General features: G+C 31.2%; 1 protein-coding gene across 2 annotated transcripts in view; it reads right to left on the minus strand.

Moving 5' to 3' along the window:
- The window catches only part of LOC129229695 (uncharacterized), a 56,732-nt gene extending 35,400 nt beyond the window's left edge, over positions 1 to 21,332 (minus strand). For both annotated transcript variants that reach the window (XM_054864057.1, XM_054864058.1), the window contains exons 1-5: positions 21,150 to 21,332; positions 15,623 to 15,937; positions 10,198 to 10,716; positions 8,248 to 8,365; positions 5,234 to 5,290 (exon numbers count right to left, since the gene is read on the minus strand). In XM_054864057.1, the coding sequence (XP_054720032.1) occupies positions 5,234 to 5,290; positions 8,248 to 8,365; positions 10,198 to 10,716; positions 15,623 to 15,937; positions 21,150 to 21,330 (1,190 nt within the window). In that variant the 5' untranslated portion in view covers positions 21,331 to 21,332. The remainder of the gene's footprint in view (positions 1 to 5,233; positions 5,291 to 8,247; positions 8,366 to 10,197; positions 10,717 to 15,622; positions 15,938 to 21,149) is intronic.
- Positions 21,333 to 22,717: the final 1,385 nt, after the last annotated feature.

Here is a 22,717-nt window from a genome sequence, read left to right on the forward strand (position 1 = left end):
TTCAATGATAAGAAATGGAATGATGCTTCTAATCTTCATCTTTTTTAATAGTATTTTCATATAAAAGCTTAGGAAAACATTATTAAAACTGTTCAAACAACTAAAATACATAGAAAGTGTAGTTGCTTGTTAATAAGTATTTTCTTGTGATGTATTGCTAAAATAGATATCTAAGGATCAGTTATGGCATTTACGATGAATTAAGTTAAACAATAAAATTTCTTTGCCAAAATTTTGAAGAAAATTTTAATGATAATTTGTTTATAAATACTATTTTTTAGGCCATCAAAGCTATTAAACATTTTTCTTGGACATTTTCTATTTAAGGATTTTTGCATGCAGGGTCATTTAAGGGTGATAAGAGGAAGTATTACTTTTAGAACTTAGAAAAATGAATAAATACACTTACGAACACATTGTATATACATAATAGTTTTATGTATAATCTTTACCCCTCTTCAGGAAAACAAATAAACTAAATCAAATCCGTAGTTCTATTCATTATGATAATTCAAAACAACTTCTGTGCAAAATGTTCCATTCTAAATTTAAAATTTCAATTTAACAACTGTAGGGGAAATGACCGATAATAACAGTAATGAATCATCACAACAAAATTTAACACTCTAAACCTAGTTATTTTACTAACAATATGGAAATATAAAAATTTTAAATTTCTTCATTTGGCGGTATTCATCCGATTTCGATTCTTTAGGAGGTAATCTTTGCCCTATTTGTGATAATATGACAGCACCAAAATTAGATATTACTGTAAAAAGTTAATCATCTTTCGGTGACAAATATAAGAGGTTTATAGACAGTTTGAAGCCTCAATTAGCAAACATTTTGCTCTAAGTCATTAGATGTTATAATCTGAAGGTTTAAAAGAAGACAAATCTCTTGTAAAAACTCTAAGAAAAGTTGTAAATTTAAAATCTAGATACGATTTAAATTGATATTTTGAAATTATATAACTAGAAAATTGCCCGTCAAGATATGATGGATGAAAATTAATTCCACATTTGAACAAAGCAATTGCTTGTTTGGTGACATTTTGATAGTTGACATTTTAAACCCTAACTCCAGTGGATTAACTCGAAGCTTCAGTAGACAGCTTTCATCTTTGACCCCTTTTTTGTTTCTTCACTCCCCTGAAATGACAGTTTTACCAGTAAAACAGTTAAGTTACTGGATCCAGTTCAGCCTTGTTACAATAAAGTCTTTCCTTGCATTTTAAACATTACCAAAACATGTTATCAAATTATCATGGTATAGCACGAGTTTCATTGTTGATGAGGTCAAGAGCGTTACTCGATCATTGGATATTATATATATGAGTAGGCTTGCCATATTTCTGAAATATTCGACCGGGACACTGGAACGCACCCCCCCCCCCCCCGCCCAGCGTCGCGAGTATTCAAAGGGGTACACAACCCCGCCTGGTTTTTAGAGTGTTTTAAAGGTTAGTTCATTCTCAACGCTATGAATAAAGGGTTACTATTTATGAACCTAAAACAGGGGTAGTAATGCATGATCAAAGCAGATAAAAAACATTTTATTTCTACATGTTAATATTAAATATTACTTTAGTAAGAAGAAACACTTTAAATGAGGAATAAAAACTTTAACAATAATTATGTGCACTTTTCATTGGCTAGGACTTTTTTTGAAAATCTTTTTTAATTTTAATCCTGTTGTAAAAATCCTCACAATCCGATATTAATTTTACAAATCAATGTTTCAAATAACAAAGTATTTAACCTAAATGATCCTTAACAGTTAATTATTATTATTATTATTATTTGGTCATTTGTAATCAAATTTATCTTTTTCCGTGAGGTGAAGTAAACTAGCCGGGACAACGGATTTTGTCTGAAATCCAGGACTGTCCCGGTCAATCAGGGACGTCTGGCAAGCTTATATATGAGGATAAGAACAACAACTATTATTTTTGCATTCGGAGTCTACTGTGCTTTTTAACTTTGAATGTACAGATAGATACTTATTAAATAATTCTTGAATACAAAGCAGTCAGTAAATAGCTATCAAAAAATTTGCTAAATGAAGCATATGCACGAATATTATATAGTATTTTATTCGAAAAATGGAACTAGAAGATAGAAGAAAATATATTTTTTCAGTTAAACTCATTAATAACTTTTCTTTTTGACCTCATGAACACAATTCAGTTAGTATTTTAAAATAATGATTTAAAATAATTTCATTGTAAAACTTATATGTATCTTTAAACTTATACATCTTTACACATGCGTTAATCATTCCAAACTTAAAATTAAAAAAACCAAACACATTCAAATTTTTTTAAATTCAATTTCTTTGTTTTTTTTAAACTTTTATATCACTGAAATAAATTTTGTTACATTAGTAAAAACCTTTATTTATTCATCTCTTTTTTTACTACCTCCAGATACGTATTTTTTCCCCTTTTTTATAAATCATATATAAAAACGCAAAAGATAAAACATTCGTAAAAATTCTAGTTTTTTTCGGTACATTTTGCTCAGAAAGAGTGAAAGAAAAAAAATCTTTGTTCCCTTGTGATGAAAATGAACAAATATTCAGAACGAATTTCCAGACATTAGTTTCATGGTTGTAGAAAGGTATTTGATGAATGCTAAAAGTTGCAAGCTTCCAGGACACAATGATATAAAAGTAATCCATCATTGTTACAAATGAAAATTATAAGTGAAATAAATTGAATTGATTGGTTAAAAAATGAAATGATATTCAATGCTATTTTTGTCTGAAGAAAATTTTAAATAAATGAGAAAACAATGCATAAAATTGCTCCTATTGTTTAAAAAAAAAAAAAAAAACACATTAAAAAAAACTGCAATACAACTTACCCAGTGGGTGTTGGCTAATTTTTTCTTATGTGTTTCATGGTTTTGCTCCTGATTTTTCCCTTTAGCTTTGGAGGAAAACATTCGTGCAACCGACCCATACCAATGGCAACGATAGACAGTGAATGTATGACCTAACAGAGTTTTGCACTATCCACAACTCTAGGAGCCTTAGGCACCTTCCAAAAAGACAGAGCTATATTACAAGGGCGGCTGACCCCACAACTGTCCAACAAAAAGAAGAGAAGGGGATCCGTTTCTGATTAAACTGAGAAAAACATCTCAAATGTCGCTTTTCTCTTTGTATGACCTTCTCGCAAAAACATTCCTCCAAATTTCCCGTCTCGGACATTTTCATCATTGATGACTCTCATCAATCTTTCGTTGACAATAAATGTTTGTTTACGAGCTGCCGGCGATTTCCTTGAGGGGAGGGGCTAAGATAATATCTCCTTTTCGGATAGCTGCTGGCGAGTTTCTTGCAGGGTAGGGGACTAAGATAATTTCTCCTTTGGACAGGTCTGCCACACGTACTACGGGTTGAAGACTTCTGTCGCCCTCCACCCCCCACCACTCCCAGAGGTTCTATTGTTCTGAACTAAACTGAACATGAGAAAGTTATCAATTAATGAGAATATTTAGGACAAAATAATTTTTAATTAATTTATTTTGAAAATTCTGTTTATGTAAGTGCAGGGAGTCAGTGCCCTATCAGGAAAGGGGGGGGGGGGTCCCGAACCCCATGGATCCCCTCTTGCCTACGTCCCTGTTTGTATAATAAGAAGAGACAACACACAAGGCCGGATTCAGGTATGGGGCCTCTTTTGTAGTTTGAACAACGTTTCTCTCGGTGGTGTAAGAGGCAATTTTTAATTCCCCCCCCCCCTTTTATTATGTTTGTCTTTCATCTGACACACACACAGCAATAACTTTTACTTTGTTCATCATCTTTTAATATGTTTTCCCCGATATCCTGTGTTGGATTCAGGGCCGTGCTTAGCTGGTGGCAAACTGTACCGCCGCACAGGACTGCTAAAATATTTTGAAGTTAAAGGGCCGCTAAAATATTACAAGAAAATAAAATATTTTGGAGTGAAAAAATATCTTCTTTCTAATGGTACCAACAAAAAGAAGATGCAATGGGACAAACTTGAGCTACAGAACATTAAAAATAGGCTATTTTTCATGTGAACGATTATGACAGCCACTTTGGATGTCTTTCAGAAAATCAATATTAACGCTCTGCATTTATAACCCATTAAAAGCATGTATATTGACAATAGAATTATAAAGTAAGAGCTTTTGAATCATTTTTGTTCAAAATTTATGACATTCTAAAATCCAGGAAACAGTTTCTCAACTGCGTTTTTCTTGCGACTTTGCATGTGTGCTACACAAAAGTTAATGAACTCTAATTTATAAAAATATTGACAACCAAAAGTACTTTGAGCTCCTAAAATTTCAGGCTTCCAGTGTAATAAAATTTCCTGTAATATGAACTTAAACATGGCATTTCGTTATGAAAGACAGAATTTCAAACTCATTTTTCTATCCTTATTTGAAAGAACACCATCGAAGAAAAAACTTATTTTGAAAGGAAAAAATGTATTAACGAAAAGGTGCAAGGTTGACAAACTTGAGCTTTGAAGCTTGAAAATAAGCTATTTTTCACTTGGGACGGTTTTTATAGCCACTTTGAATGACAATATCTTTTATAAAATAGATATTTAAGCTCTGAAACTGTAACCCATTAAAAAACAAGTATTTTTACAATGTAATCACAAAGTGCAAGCCTTTGAATTATTTTTGTTTAGATTTTATGACAACCTAAAATCCAGGAAAAACATTCCCCGGCGATCTTTTTCACGAGTTTACATGCGCGCTATAAAAAACCTTATGAGCTCAAATTTCCAAAAATACTTGAATGTATTATCATTAAACAATTAACAGCTGATTGTACTTTAAGCCCCCTAAAACGTCAGGTTTCCAGTGTGATAAAATTTTCTGTAAACTTAGTCTAAACTTGGCAGATTGGCGCAAAAAGCTGATCCGCCATTTTGGCTCACATTTTTTGGAGATCCTAGATCCTCAGGACTTGGAACTAGGAAGCTGAAAATTTGCATAGGTTAATTTCAAAGGCATCTCTACACCTCTACGAAAATTCCTACAATATATATATATATACTTTGTAAAAATAAAATAAAAACAAAAGCAAAACAAAAAACTTTGTATCAACTGCAAAGAAAAATCTTGGAACATATCGTCGCCTCAGAGCAACAGTAAAATATCTAATCCCAGAAATAACACTAAGATATCTTACTGTTGCTCTGAGATGACGATATATGGGACATAGTAATGAAATAGAATACTTTCGTGCAGCTCTTGCAAATGTTGATCTCAGGTCCTCTTCAGCTTCAAAAATATGCCTGAAATGTGTTTGGTATTGTAAGCATGAATAATTAATAAAAAATTGAACAGAAAAAGTAATCTTTTTCTGGTAAGTTTTATACATTTTAAAAGCATATCTGGGTCATTCCACAGTACTTCGGTCTGAAATATCCCATGCATAATGCAAATCTAAAAAAAAAAGTTCTTTTTTCACTGTAAAAATACGATTTAGAGTTAATAATATTAGAGAACTTTGTAAACTGAATTTTTACAATGAAAAAAAATATATTCTAGCTTTAGCCTTATGTACTGGACATATCACAGCCAAATACTGTGGAGTGACCCCTTTTTCATACGGTTATTAATTACAAAGCATATTCACAATATCATTATACTTTGATAAAATCATATTTAAACAAAATATTAGTTTCTCAAAACTTTAATTTTAACTATAAACTAATGAATGTTCAAAACTTTGCCACAACTTTCAAGAGTTACAAGGAATTATTTCTATACAGTATGGAAATGAAACTGTATGACAAAAAAAAAAAAAACATGTAAAAAAAAAGTTTCATGATCAACCTAGATTATATAACTATTTCCAAACAATTTTGCTCACATAGAGAACCACTTCTAAGGGCAGGACCTTAGAAGTGGTTCTCTATGTGAGCAAAATATGTGAACGCAATTTTCAATGAAATTTGCTAATTACAATGTTATCTATCGACATAATTTTGAAATGATTTAAATGACTTTTGCAATATTTTATAAATCCATAAAATGAATAAAATCAGAAGTGCTAGTCTATCTAAAAACCACATTCTGAATAGGTTTAATACATCATTGAAATACATATTTTCAGTAAAATCCTTTGATAATCTAAACATATAATAAAATAAGATCTTTCTGGAAAAAAAGTAAAGTCTAGAAAGATGAAATTTCGTATACAGGAACGATTTTTGCCGACATTGTGCATTTCGGAGGTAAATTTTTGATAATTTAATTAGAAAAAGTTATTTAATGTTTTATGCAATTTTCAGCACTTAGTTCGTTTTACCCTACTCCAAATAGACTGGATTTTCTGTTCTTGTAAGAGGCTGGTTGTTTAGGAATAACTTCAGCCAGAAGAGGTGTCTGTTTTTCCTACCTGTAGAAAAAATGCGGAAAGATGCTTTCTGCGGATTGATTTTTAGCTTCAAGGATTCAGCCCCCTTTGCGATTTCGTTTAGAGAACTATTTAGGGATTCTTTTGAGCGATTTAGACCTACATCAGAGTGCCAGATGGCAATGTCATCGGCCATAGCAGGAAACTTTTTGTATCTTGTTGAAGGTGGGGATTGACATAGATAAGGAACAGCAGGGGACTAATAAGGGACTCCACTTCAGATCTTTTTGACTTGAGTCGACTCTGCTGAACCTTACTTTGATTTCTCTGTGTCTGAGGAAGTCGAAGATCCAGATAAGGCATTACCTTTGATTCCCACATCATTTGCAATCTGGATCAGTTTGCATCTCCAGACAGTATCAAACGCTACAGACAGATCCAGAAACACAACCATGGTTTTGTTATGTGTCTTGGATTGTAGACTACAATAACTGACCGGCAAAGATAAAAGAGCTGATCTTCTGTGGCATGTTGCTTTTTTTTTTTCTATAGGCAGTTTGATAAAAGTTTAATTTGTCTCCCTCTTCTCTAATGCGGCTGTGTATAATTTGCTCTATTACTTTGCAAAGAATACTTGTAAGAACAATAGGACTGTAGTTTTTAGTCTTCTGTGGATTTTCCTGGTTTAATAATAGGAAGAATAATTGATGCTTTCCAAATTTTAGGCAGTGTACCAGTAGACCATGATATGTTCAGGATATCCAGCAGGTGATCTTTTGTAAACTCTCTGAAGTTTTTAACCATTTCTCCAAAGATGAGATCATTTCCTGAAAATTTTTTTGCAGGAATGTGACATGTGGCATTTTCTAATTTGTATGCCCTAGCTCCCAAGAGAGTTTTCCTTATAACTTGATTCATCCCTTTATTTTCTTTGCTGAAGTTGAGCCCACTCCATTCTGAATAGTAGTTTGCCAACAAATTTGCAGCTTTTTTGTTTTCATCAGTGATTTCATTTGATGTTCGGAAAATATTGATTGTTCGGATGACTGAGAAGTAGGCTTTATCAAACCACAATTCAAAGCCTTGACAATCTTCCAGTATTTTGTATCTTTCTTGAGGTCCAAGGTGCTACAGAACTCTGCCCCCCCCCCCTTTTTTTGTTTACAATCTGCAATTTTCTTTTAAACCATTTCTAATAACTCAGTCAGCTTTTCAATGTTTTTGCAGTATTACTGGTTTTTAATTGTTCAGTACATGTTACCTCTTTTGGTGATCAATGAATCAACCCCAGCATCTTTCCAGCAGGGGATCCAATGCTTTTTCCTCTTGCCTCGCAGAATAGTTTTCTTTGTTGCAATAGAGATTGAAGGATTCCAGCTTTTTGTCAAGGTTTTTCTTAGTCCAGTTGGCTTTTTGGAAATTTCAGGACCTTTTTATTTGCTCGGCTGCTTCTAAGCCTGTGTGCAGCACAGTGAGGGAGTTCAAAACAAAACATAAAAGCAAGTTTGAAAATTTGGCATAAAATAACTTCTCAAAAAGTTATTTATCAATTTATATTTTATCTTTCCTTGAATTAAACTTCCTCACTTTTCTCTTAGTTAAATTTATTTTTTCCATCAATTAAATTACTTTTTGCGTAAGTTTTAAGACACTAGTGTTATAAATGAAAAGTTATTGAAAAATGACTATACATAGCAAAACTGGATATATTCACCAGAGAGAAAAAATAGACATTTCATAGGACACATAAAAGGAACTCATAAGGCAGCTTAAAAAGGAAGGAAATTTAAGATTTTTATCCACTTATTTCAAGTTGTATTTAACTTTTGTTCAAATTTTGTAGGATGTTTGAAGAAAAATATTCCAAAGGTTGCAATAATCTATACTTACTTTGAATAAATGTCATACCAATGAATTCTTTCAGAATGCAGTTGGTATTCCTTAGAGATAGTTTCCATAACCATGGTTTTTCCTGTACCAGATGGCCCCATAAACATTAAACTAACACCTAAAAAATTTCAAAATTCCTAAAATAACTCACACAGAAAAGATCTTGAAGAGCAGTAACATATTCAGTTCCTAAAACAACAGTAATGAAGATTAAGATCAAAATGACAGAGTTCGTAAATGACTGGAAATGACTTTGTTATAAATAAATGTGATGAAATAAGATACTCAACCTGTTCTCAAATAAGGTTCTCAACCTGTGGCCTGTGGACCACTAGCGGTCCAATAGCAATTTCCATGTGATCTACGAAGAGTTAATGAAAATTAATCGACATCATTTTAATAGCTACAGGGGTGCCCCCTCCCCCTAAGTTCACTGGCGTAAATCCCCTCCCCTCTCAAAATGTTTTTCAATCATTTTTCTTTTTTTATTTTATATTTTTTTTATTTATTTTTTAAAATATTTTTATTTATTTACTTATTTTTAAATATTATTATTATTTTATAAGAAGAGTTTTGTGCTATGCCAATGACATACACATGCACACAAACTCAATAAATAAGTAAAATATAAACAGAATGAAATAAAATAAATAACTTACATTAAAAATAAATCAATAAATAAATTTAAATATATAAATTAAACCAAATAAATAAAATGTAAAAAATCCCCCTCAAAAATTTTGATGCTGCACTTTGTGCCATATACCCCTGTATAGCTACAGTTAAATTTATTAAACAAACTTTTAGATTAATCTCAATTCACCTAATATAATTGTAGTGAAAATACTACTTCTATCATACCAATTGGTTCTCAGTAATGAAAAGGTGATGAGTAAAAATAAATGCAAATAATAGTTAACTTGAAATTAATGTTAACCTAATCGTGTTATGTTAACAACACGAAGAATATGGATGATCCAACATATGTTTTCAGCAATAAATTTATATTTTTTAATTTTCTGAACTGATGTAACTAGGGGCATAGATGTTAAAACTTTGGATCTAAAAACTAATAATACAAAAAAAAAAAAAAAAAAAGCAAATGTTATTCATCTGCTTAACTAATAATTTCATTCAGAGAATTTAAAATGTTTTCTTTTTTGTTATTTTTTCACAATCTACCGCAAAATTTTACTGATTTTTTTTGTTCAAGCCTGATTGTTGAACAAGGGTCACTTGACATAACTTTTATTTTTGAAGTAGACCGTGCAAAGCCGGACAACGCAGTTAGTTTTATCTTATTTACAGATCTCTTACAGTCATCATCTTTTACTCATTATACAAATACAAAAGTGACGACCAGCAACAGGCTCTGGGCCCAGCTAGACTGGTTCCTAGTCAATTTACAATCCCCAGTGAAGATCAATGGCCCTCTTAAAACTATCTACTCCCTTGCTCATTACCATCTCTTCCGGTAAGCTGCTCCAAGGTTCCACTACCTGGCTAAAATAATAATTTTTCCTAACATCCATGTTAGCCTGAGGTTTAAATAGCTCAAAACAATGACCCCTTGTCCTGTTTTCAGTGCTAAACTTCAGCCCTGTAACATCTTTCATTTTAATAAATTTAAACAATTGAATCATGTCCCCTCGGTCTCTTCTCCAGATCTGATATAATAAGATCTGGATTAATGATAATATTCTAAATTCTGGAACAGTTGTGATGAATCAGTTAGGCACATTACAGTAAATTTATCTCCGATTTTCGTCCTGGCTTTAACTCAGCTAAAGTAATGAAGAAACAGTGTACCATTTTCTTCACATAAGCATTGAATTAAATATTTTACACATTTTGAAAAATCTTACTGTTATAGAAGAAAGTTAAAATGAACATTACCAATACCCTTTCCTCGCCCATAAAAAACTAAAAAAAGACTACGGAAATACTTACCATGGTTTTCTTGACATCTCAAAAACATGTTTAAAAATTTCTTAATAAAATGCAGCTGCTCATGTAAACCAATAATTTCACTAAACAGAGTTACAGAACTATTTTCGCCTTCTTCTGTTAAGGGCGTTATATGTATCTTAGTTTTGTGAGATATTTTAAAATACTCAACATCAGTCCTGAACTCAGCATCTCCAAAAGAAGAATTGCAGGCAACAGGAATTGTTTTTTGAGGTTTTTTTAACTGATTGTTTTGAGGAGTAGATGAAAATTCAGGAACACCAAAAGATTGATCAAAATTCGTCCTCATCTTATGTGGAGTAGATTGAAGATATTTTGAATCATCATTCAAAGTCAAATTTGATAATGAGCAAATGTCATTTAAATAAGAAAGATGAGAGTTCAGTGAATAACTAGGGGAATCATTTGGTATTTCAGGAAGTATTCGTGAAATAGTAATCTCATAAGTGCTTCCCAATTGTTGAAACTTTAATGATGTTCCTTCACTAAAAAATCTATGGCCTAGAAAGAGAGAAATGCAAAATTACTTTAAAATTTTACAAGCATACATTAAGGACAAAAACTACTAAGGACAAAAATTACTAAAAAGATCCGAAGAACCTTGATGAAATGATATCAAAAATTAAAAATTCCTTACATAAAAAAGTAGAAGTATAAGCTGTATTTCTCTCTAACATAAAATTTAAACTTCAATGAAGCACTGTTTATACGTTTTCAAAGTGACTGTATGAAAAAAAAAACATATAAAAGGTTATTACATATTGGACTCTGCCAAGACCAATTTAAAAAAAAAAACGTATAAAGGAAAAGCATAAAAACAGTGCTTCGCTGTAGTTCTCTCAGAGGTTAATACGATCAAAATAAGAACAAAATGTTTGGGGTGAACTATTTTAACTGCAACAAGAAAAACTTGCAAAATCAATCTATGTACATAAAGTAGTTCAGCTTTTGATCTTCAAATATTATTTTCAACTTTTGATACCAGAATAATAAATGAGCATAGCAAAAACTAGTTCAATGACTACTACAGTGGGCAAGCATAGAAACATATTGAATTTACTGTCCCTTAAGCTCAACTAATTCAGAAAGTGTATTCTTACTAGAGTTTTGATATTAGTATTGAATTGAACAAGTACTTAATATGAAATTCTTAAAATATTCAATAAATGCCAGTTTTTTTCCTCTACAATCTCAAATTTTTAGAGGAGAAAGAACTAAAATACTTTTAGGCATTTTACTGGACACCAAGATGGCCTTTGATAAAATTGTGTTGTGCAAAATTAAACAGTAATATATAATTTATTTATTTTTAATATAATTTATACTAAATATTTTAATAAACACTTTAATATTTCAGTAAACACTTTAATTGAGGGATATTAGAAACTCTCTTAACTCTTACTACTACTACAATTTCATAACTGCTATAATATCATTTATACTGTATGTTTTAGTAAACACGTTTTAAGTTTAATAAATATCTGAGAAAACATCAATACACATTGGGTCAGAAATATTGTTTTTCTCTTCTCTCAATCACTACAGCTATAACAGTAAAGCATCATTTATATGTCTTTCGACAGACTGACGTGAATCAACGTACACAATAAATGAAAACAACAAAATAATCAAAACAATGACAAATCACTTTGATTTTTAACAAATTTAAATCTACTAATTCAAACTTTGTGCAAATATAACAGTTGTAAGCTTCCTAATCAAGTTTTTAAAGTAACTAATAAAAATTTGTCTGCAATAGTTTTTTTGTACTAAAGATATTAATTTAAGTTTTAGGTAAAAGTCTTATACAAAGAAAAAAAAACTGTCTTGTACATCTTAAATTCTAATTATGTACAGCATGTTGTTTATGTAATTATAAGCATTTATTAACGTTTTATAACGTATTTAAAAACGTTTTATAGTCAGGGTTGGCAAGGTTTTGGACACTATGGTGTATCAAATAAAAAAAAGTGTCAATTTTTTTTTTTTTTTTTAATTTATTTTTTCAACTTGAACATTCAAGTATGAACATATATGTAACTAATTTATGCAGCTGAGTTACATGGGAATTAAATGCTTCATTAAAAATTTCAATTTGTATGCAGGAGTTTTTCTTTTTCTTCATAAACCAAATTTTTGGACAATAATGCAAGTCGAAAAGAAAATTTCAAAATATAGTGCAATCATTGACTTAAATGCAATAAATTACAATTTTTTGCAGAACTAAAAAAGAATAACACAAGTTTTGTAATATAAGTGTATGATCATCAACTTCTTGTTCTTTAATCTATGATTTAAAAAATAATTTTTGCTAGAACATCATGTGAAACTTATTTGCAAAAACCATTTTAAAAAATGAAGTTTTTTTTTTTTTTTTTGCACCTATTAATTGCACATTTAATAACATTCCTTTGAGTTACAAATGGAACTGAAATTAGTTGTCTTGGTAGTGTTGTGAATTTCCTTTCATGGCTCTACCAACTGTTACAAAAGGAAGTTTTTATGTGATAGAGTTATTGGCATTTTATTTTAAGTAAAATATTTTTTAAATAAACATTTTGAAGGAAAGTATTATCAAATACTCAATAATTAAACTTCGTTACTATTTATATTTATGCATTACAAATATGGTAGTAAATACAAATGGATTAGATTACACCCCTTTAGCTTTAGCATAGTTTTGGACAGTTTAAGACAGTTTCGGACACTTTTGGACGGTAAAAACCATAGATTAAAGAACAAGAAGTCCTGTCCTGTCCTAAACCAGTTTTGGACAGTCCAAAACCCAACCCTGTTTATAGTTGTCTGACGTGATAATTGCCTTTGTGCAATGATCATAGCACTAAGAACTGAATTAAGTTAATATTTTTCTACTGGCACTTTGACAAACGAAATAAGCTTTTTTCTCAACATTACTTGACTTTCCATGCCTGAAAGATGGTATGGACAGAAAAAAAAATCATTTCATAGAGTTTTTCAACATATACCAAGAAAGTTAGACAAGCTAAACTTTTTTAAATTTTAACCTGTAACAGGCAAGGTGAAAAAGTAGAACATAACAGGGGATGTGAGGTCACGGAGACCACTCAACTTTCAATTTCTTTTAAAATCATGTAATTAAGATACATTTCTTTAATTACCCTTAAATGTTCTTCGCACTTTAATTAGCACAGAAAAAAATATTTTTAAATTTTGAATCAAAATATATCTTTTCCGAGGAAATTTAACTAGAGCCTTAAGATTTTTTGAGAGAAATCATATACTGCAGTAAATAATTTAATACTGGTAATAAAACTGAATCTATTATTAATTAATGCTTTTATTGTTTAATATATACAGAACATTTTTATACCAGAAAATTGATTATATCACGTTATGGGAACATTTTGACAGCCCTTTAACTATTACCCGAACGTACATTACGTATTTCCCAAAATACTATTATTTCCAGGAATAATTCAGCCCCCGTTGTCCCTAGAATATGATTGCATAACTTTTCTGAACATTTTAAACAACTCTCAACCTCATCTACAATATTCTGCATCTCTTCCACATAACATGGATAAGATAACTTAACCCATCTCCACGTTAAAAGCCACAACTACTACAGCCGAAAATTGAAACACTGAAGGGGAGGTGTGGCCTCACACACTGCTTCTAAAGAATGCACTGAAACTTAAAACTTTCCAAAAAATACTGATAAGCAAGGGAGGTGTTCAAATATCACAAAATAAAAAGCTATGGGGGAACACAGTTCAATCGGACTGAAACTGAAATGGGGTGGGGGTCAACTTTTGAGCAGTCTGTGAGACCACGCCTCCCCTGTTATGGGTTAAGGTGGGAAGAACAATGTACAACTGATACTTTGGGACCTAGAAACAATGTAATTTTGCATTCAAATGAATAGGAATGATGCACACTTTAAGAAAAGGATATTCAAATATAAAAGACGTATAAATCAAAATATAAATGAGAGACTATAAACCATGTTATACCCTATTAGTTGCACTAATTACTTTACAATTTGAAAATTTAGTGTACATGCAAGAGATGTAACATCATATGATGAGACTTTAGCTTGCTGTACATTTATACTTGTTTGTAATAGTATTTTGAGAAAGGAAAAAACTATTTAGCATTCCTACATGAAAAGTTCTTATTAAGTAGTGTAAAAAAAATTAAATAAATATAAAAGATCCAACTCAGTTTGTAAACATATTTAATTTTTAAATGATGCACAGTAAACTCCCGATAATTCGCGGGGTGGATTAGCTGTGAGCAGGGTTCAAAAATATCATGATATTTTCGAAAATATCCTATATTTTGATATATATCGGAATAGTAAATGCATCCATAAATCACTTATTTTCTTATATTATTACTAACATTTTTTCTTATATTATTACAATATGTAGACTTAAAATTAAAGTTTTTTTTATTATTTATACTTAACATTTCATTTACACTTTTATCAATTTTAATAGAGTTAATTTAGCCTTAGTTTTATTCATTTTTCGTCTGTCAGCTACTTTTACAGTTATATGATTCAGAAATAAAAAATATGCATTGGTAGGTGCACAGTCATAAAACATTATTTTTTTTTCTACCCAACATTTAACATTTAACTGGGCACTTTTAATATGAATTAAAATTGTTACATTACTAAAAATTTGATGAATATAAAATACAACTAAATGAAGGAACATTATATTACTTTGTTTTATTAATGATGTATTTATACATCATAAAAATATAGTACATAACTTTTTGGTTATTTTTTAATAAAAATTTATATTGAAAATACCATAGTTAAAAAAATAAATATCAAAAATATCAAAATAAGATATTTTCAAAATAAAGATCAGATATATATTGTGACATATATATCATGATATATATTGACTGATATTTATCGGCAAACCCTGTCTGTGAGTCAGTTAGCAATCAGGAACATGTATTTTTGCAACCAGCAACAAGAACCAACTTTTTTTTTTTTTTTCAAAAAATTGTAAATTTAAACTTGGATTTCTTTTTTTACATTCGTTATCTTACATACACTTGCTCTTTATTGATGTTAGATTCTGTTGTGCAAAAACAATTTTTTTTTTCACTGTACTGTATATATTTTCAGTGTTTGTACAAAGCATTATGAATCAATACAGCCAAGTTTTTGAGGGAGAGTAATTTTTACCCTATTTATCCCTCGTTTTAGCCTTTTTGCAACTTATTCGTGATTTTCATCATCCGCAGCACTTGTGCCACCCAATTCCGTGGATAATTCGGAGTTAACTGTACTTTACTTATTCTTTTTTACGTATTGCAAAATTATTTCTGAAAACTTTCAAAAATATCATAAGAGGAAAACACATAGAAAAGAAAATTTGCTATAAAAATGAGAACAACTCACATAAACTTGTATGTACCCTTTCAACTAGATCTTGGGTAGCATTTATCTTTGGATTTAGCGAAACAAAAATCTCAGCTGCTATTCGTATCTGTCCTTTATATTGTTGAATATTGACAACATCCCCTTGCTTAAAGCCAAAATTATCTTTCGGTAAACAAACAGTAGATTTTTTTAAGCTTTTCAATGGGTAAACAACACATAAGGTACTACTTTCTTGACTGGCAATTACAACATGACTGGTTATGGATAGAGAGTTCATGATCGATGGATGAAGAAGGGCAACATTTTCCCAGTTAGATCGAATCAATTTTGAATCTAAAATGAGAAAAAGTATTTTAACTGATACCTATAAGATCACAAGGCAAAAAAATAACAATATACATGTCATAAAATTCAGATAAAAATCATAATGTAATTGACAAATGCAGACTTTTGAAACAATAATCAACCATAGTGATTCAGGGAGAGGAAAAATGTGGTAATGCCCATGGGGGGGGGGGGGGGGGCAAGTGGAGGCTGAAGCCCCACCTTAGAAAGGAGAACTTCCTTGCTTTCAGTACTTTTTTCTTTGCAAAAATGTAAAAACATTTCTCTTCCAGCCATTAATGAATAATTAATTAAAAATGTCAAACATTAATAACTCTAATATGAACTGAAATCAGGGAGTATAATATGTACTGAAATTCTATGGGGAAAATATAATGCTAAACCATGGAGAAAATATCTGAGCCCCACACCCCTTAAAATTTTGCAGGCGCCCATGATTACGTTGAATGGTTGTAACCCAAACTGTCAGTTTAAGTTGTACAGTAACCGTCAAAGAGAAATTATTTTTTCTGAACAATTCAACACTGCTCACTCATATTTTAAAGTTTTGTTGCATGTTCTAATCAAGCTATAGTACAGCTTGAGGACTTTGTATTTTCCAGGGATGACGGTTTATTTCATTTGAAAAAAATTAAAGAGACTAAGGCTTTGGGACCAGATAATATTTATCCAAAAGTTTTAGTTGAATATGCAGAGGAATAGCAGATGTAATAGTAAATATTTTCAATGCTTCTTATAACTAAGGGACAGTGCCAGAGGATTGGAAGCTGGCTAACATTACACCGCTCTTCAAGAAAGGGTCTAAAGAGAGAGCGGGAAATTATAGACCTGCAAGTCTAACTTTGGTGGTTTGCAAAATTTTTGAAACATTGATAAAAATTAAGATAGTAAATTTTTTAGAGACTAATAATCTATTGACTAGTTTTCAGTACGGTTTTAGGAAAGGTAAACCTTGTGCAATGACAAATTTTCTATGACAAAGTTACCATGGCTTTAGACAATAAGATATTGTTTACATTGATTTTCAAAAAGTTTTTGATAAGGAACCGCATGTTGCTCTACTTAGCAAATCTTTACTAATATTATAAAGAGAGAGGGCAGATTTTTGTGTGTTTATATGTTCGAGGTAATCTCCGGAACCACTGCACCTATTTGAAAAATTCTTTCACTATATGAAAGGTGCTTTCTTACTGAGTAACATAGGCTATAATTCGAAAAAAATCCGATGAATAGTTCTTTTTATTCACATTTAGACCCAAATTTCACGTAAATTGCCTATTGTTGGCTATTAAAGGGGTGAAAAATTACTTGCACATATTATTATATATCGTTAAAAAGAGTAGAATTTTCTGCGTTCTAAACAATTTATTTCAATGCTCTAACTTAATTACGGCGGGAGTAATTTGCGTTTTTATTTCGAACTTTTTTAGGCTTAGCTGAAATTTAGGCACTACTTTCTTCATTAAATCTATCAATAAAAAGTGGAGGAATCGTCCCACAGTTTTCTTTTCGACAGCATTGGAAAAAGCGACATTTTTTACTCCAGATCTCTGTTGACCTTTGGTCGAAAAAATTAGCTTCTATCTTCAAAGGAAAAAAAGTTACAAGCATTTTCTAATCAATTTCGAAAAACGTCATTTTGATTCAGGTTTTCAACCATTTTATTTTTGCGTTTCCATAGTTACGCTTTTTGAATCAATTTTATTTTGCATCTAATATTTAAAACTTATTTTATTTCACGTTTCCATGGTTACGCTTTTAAAATCCATCTTTCGCATTTTAATTTGGGCCGGGGTTCCTTAAAAGTATTTTAATATCTGTCGTCATTGGAAGGGTAATTTTGCATGGTGTTTTTTTTTTTCTTTTATTTAAGCTTGATTGTTGAAAATATGTCAATTGACACAATTTTTATTCTCAAGGTAGACCGGGCAAAGCTGGACAATGCAGCTCTTAATATATAAAGATTTGAAAGCTACTGTTGATGTGATTTTATACCTTTTTCGTTTGTTTGGCGAAACATTTATTATTGCCAAAGAAAAAAACATCCGTTTCACTCGCAAAAGAGCTGGGTTCCGGTAGCGTGGTCGCTTGGCAAGTTAGGCGCTGAGCAATTCAATCTTGGATTGTTGTTTTAAGGCAACTGTTAATGTAATTCATTGTTTTGGTGATTTGTTTCGGAAGAAAAGGAACTTTTGATTTGTTTTTATCCGAGGGAAATGTACGACATTTTCTTCTTTTTTTTTCTGACGATGATTTTAAAATGTTCCACGGGGTGTTTTTTTTTTTTTTTTTGACGGATGGATTATGATAGCGTGGTTGCTGGGCAAGTTTGGCGATAAACAATAGAGCTGCGGAATTATTTTTACATTTGAAAGATATTATTTGATGTCTTTTTTTGTTTATTAGGCGAAATATTTTAAGTTGCAGTAAAAACCGCTTCAATCACTAAATAGAATTTTAAAGCAACTGCAAAACTAATTTATGATTTGACGACAAGTTTTAAATTCCAAAGAAACTTAAATAGTGTTTTTTTTTTAATGTGTAATCATTTTATGCAAAGAAAAATGATCATTTCACATCAGAGGGGGAGGGGGCGTCCATTTTTTTATTCAATGGATTTCCATTAAATTTTTAGCACGGGCATCGCTGTGCGGGTACTGCTAGTTAGCTGATATAGGAATAGGAGGGAAAACTTTCATTTGAATGAAAAACTGGCTGACCGGAAGGAAACAAAGGGTACTTGCAAGGGGAAATTATTCTAAATGGAGTGAGGTTTTAATCGGGGTTCCTCAGGGATCAGTGTTAGGGCCTGTTTTGTTCATTGTTTTTATGAACGATATTCATAAAAATATTTCTGGGAACATGAATTATTTTGCTGATGACATCAAAGTTATGGGGATTGTAGCTAATGAAGAACAAGCAAATCAGCTGCAAGAGGATCTAGATCATATTATGGAGTGGGCTGATAAATTGGATATGGCTGTTAATGTTGGGAAATGTCAAGTGCTACATTTAGGGCATGGAAATAAGTGTACAAGTTATTATTTGCAAGGTTCAGTCATTAATCAGGCAGAAAAAGTTACTGATCTGGGCGTCTTAATAAGTTAGGATTTAAAGTTTAGTCAACAGTGCAGCATAGCTAGTAACAACGCCAATAAGATCCTTGAGTTTATCAATAGATCTATTTCAAAGAAACTTAAAGAAGTTCTTCTGTCCTTATATAGAAGTTTGGTAAGACCTCATTTGCAGACCTAGGAACAAAATAAGCACCCAAAAAAGTAGAGAAAAGATACTTTAAACCATAAAGAGACTAAACGTAGACAAGCTCAGGCCTATTTTGCAGTAGCTCAGGTACATGTGCCTTCCATCTTTTCGGGTAGAATAAATTTGACTAATCCATTAAATATTTTAATAGTATGAAAAAAAAAAAAAACCTTTATAAGTATTGTATAAAAATCATACTATATTTGAAAAAAAAAAAAAGTTTGCTCAACAATCGTAGCCGAGGCACTGACTGTGTGTTATATGCCAAAAGAGTGATATTCGAATCTGTACAAAAGAATACATTTTGCTTTATAACTAGTTCACTTCAGATTCAAGGCGCATTTTAATAATTTTATATTTCAATTCATTCACCGACGTTTCTCTGATAAGATCAGTTAGATGACAAGGTGAGTGTGTGCCTGTGTGCTTAGCATTTATTTCAGGATGCAAATTTGAATTGAGGACTGCTATTTGAACTTATAAGGCAAAAGGTAATAAACATGGCACATAAACAGCAAAACTATAACATAATGGGTAAATGGTACCAATGTAATCTTAACTGCATAATGGGCTCAGAAACAAAAAGGAACACTTGCTGTTAAATTCAAGTTTTAACATTATTCTATACAATAAATGCTATAATGTATAATTGCTCAATATATGTAGTCTAGTTAATGTTTTTCCAAAAAACATGCCCAAGAGAATATATTTGGCTGAAACCCTGCCACATGAAATACAACTTATAAACACTCAATAAAAACCCATAGGTTCATTTATTAAGATTAACACTGGACATGATTAACACTGGATTAATATGAATTTAAAAAAGTATAACCCATTGACAACCTTAGAAATAACTTGAATGATGACAATTTGAATAAATTTGGGTTCTCCCCTCCCTCTCTCAAAAAATGCAAAAAAAAAAAAAAAAAGTACTACATCAATAGTGAATGATAAAAACCATACTGGTCAAAAGTATAAAAAAAATTTAAAGATTAAATTGGGTTTGTTAAGCTACTTTTTCAGCAATTATCACCAGCAGAGAGCCTTTGACCTTTTAAGTTTATTATTCAAAATTACATTCATGATTTGATGGCAAAAACATTCAGAAGGTAGATTTCTGCATTAATAATGCATGAAAACTACTTCATGCAAAGAAAAATTTTTTGGGTACTCTTCAAGAATTATCATAAAGCAAAATAGTGACAAAATGAAATAAATACACATTGTTGCTACAGTGTATTTAGGACAGAATTTAATAGAATTTGCTATTAAAAGTTCAAAAAAAGGTATTAGCTATGATCCTTAGTTTAACACCAGAAAGCTTCAGATAATGCTAAATGCTGTAATAATCACACTTAAAATTAAACAATAAAAAACTTCTAATAGTTTTTCTAGTAAACCTAGTCTAGTAAACCTTCTTATAAAAAGTCTACATAATTTCCAAGTTGAGCTCAACTGAAATAGAACTCCAAGGCTTAGATATTATTATATGTAGTTAACGCAGTTTCCATCATGAAACAAAAAGCCATCTTATATGGCACTTCCGCAAACAATATACAATTTAAGATAGTTCTACATGCTTGGGGGGGGGGGGCAGTGGGGGGGGGGGATTTCCGCTAGAGCAAATGAGCAGCTCGTATCATAACAGTCAGCAGAAGCACCTGTCACATCGGCCTCATAAGCACAAACAAGCCTCTGTAGGGCTGCCGTTTGACAGATCGTCCTGCCGCACGATACCAACTTATTGCATGTGAGGCGTATACGATAGGGCGGTTTATCTACTCGAAATTACAGTATTTTTTAAAGAAAATCAACATTAAGAAAAAAACTATAAAATAAAATTTCATCTTGATTTTCCACAGATATTGCGTACATTTCATCACTAGGTATTTTCAAAATAACTGTAGTGAAAAAAAATAATGCATTCACTTACATCCTTTTTTATCTTCACATACACTAACTTTAGACAGCTGTAACACACAGTCAGCTTCACAAACTGACTCGTCTTTTACCATTGATCCATCACTAAAATTACAGGCTGCTTCATCAGTGGATCCATATGATGCATCTTCAACAGCCTTGTTACTAAATTGTTTGTTTTTCTTCTTTTTCATTTTTAAATTTTTTAACCTTAAAAAAAGAAGAAAAAAATTGAAGTCTGTAAGACAAAATTTTCAATTTTTTTTATTACTCAAATACAGCTTATCAATTAAATGTTATTGCTTGAGAAAAAAAAGGCAGATATGGCTAACACAGACAGCATTCTACAGGGGTCAGAGCAAGTTGATCTGCTTTATTACTTTCCCTATTTTATCTTATTAAAAATGAAAAGAGCAGTTTGATTTTCTACCATAAGTTCAACATGTATTTCTCATCATCCCAAATTTGTTTCAAAATGTTCAATTCATCATTTTTTATTTAGATCAACTTACTAACAGAACCTTTTCAAGTGGATAAACATGCATTATACCCAGGGTACGTTGGTTCGTATTATGCAAACAACTTTTGTTACAATTTTAATGATAAATATGTTATCCAATGTTGCAACTAACTTATTTACTTTTATGGAAAACATAAAGTTTATAGATAAATATAATATATTAAATTAAACAAAATATTGAATGGACCAACTTTTACTTTACTCCGACTTTATGTCAGAACCATGTACATTTTTGCAAGAATCAGAGCAACTTGGGTCTTCATCAACTTCATTGTTGCTCAGAGTTTTGCTTTTTTAATTCTTCTAAAAGTTTTGGTTTTACCGTCTTCATAAAAGTGAACCAACATACTTCGGGTTCTTCGTTTGAAAAAATGCTAAACATCTTTTTTTTTTCCCTTCACCATGAAAATATTGAGACTACCTACAAACAGGGCCGGATTTGGAAGTATGGAGGCCCCAGGGCAGTTAAGTAGTGGAGGCCCCTAATCAGGGTTCGAAAAGATCATCATATTTTCGAAAAAATATCTGATACTTTGATATATATCTGAATATTTTGATATACGTATATATCCGATATTTTCGTCTCGTGAAAGGTAGGATATTTTGTAAAAATTTTACTGTGGGGGTCCCAGGGCAGTAGCCCCGCCTGCCCTCCCCTAAATCCAGCCCTGCCTACAAATGATCCTGAATTAAAAATAAGTTTCACCACAGGAATTCAATTTATTGCTCCAATCTTAGTGAAAACCGTTTGAAAAAAAAAAGTTGCGGACTTCTGAAAGTTATGCAGCACTGTTTGAATAACATTGTCTGAAATAAAATTGGTTCAATATATCTGTACCATGCAATTTCCTTAATTGGATTTGTAGAACTAGTTGTGCTATCTGTTGATCATGAATTACAATGAAAAATATTGCACTAAAATAATTGAGGACGGCCCAACGTGCAAAGACTCCATCTACATGTCAAAAGTTCACACCACAGGTGAATTTAGAATGAATTCTGGAAGTGTGACAATACCATGGATCTGGGGAGGGGTTAAATCTACATCTGAAATTCATGTG

This window comes from Uloborus diversus, chromosome 9, assembly GCF_026930045.1.
Source record: "Uloborus diversus isolate 005 chromosome 9, Udiv.v.3.1, whole genome shotgun sequence".
NCBI classification, from domain to species: Eukaryota; Metazoa; Arthropoda; class Arachnida; order Araneae; family Uloboridae; genus Uloborus; species Uloborus diversus.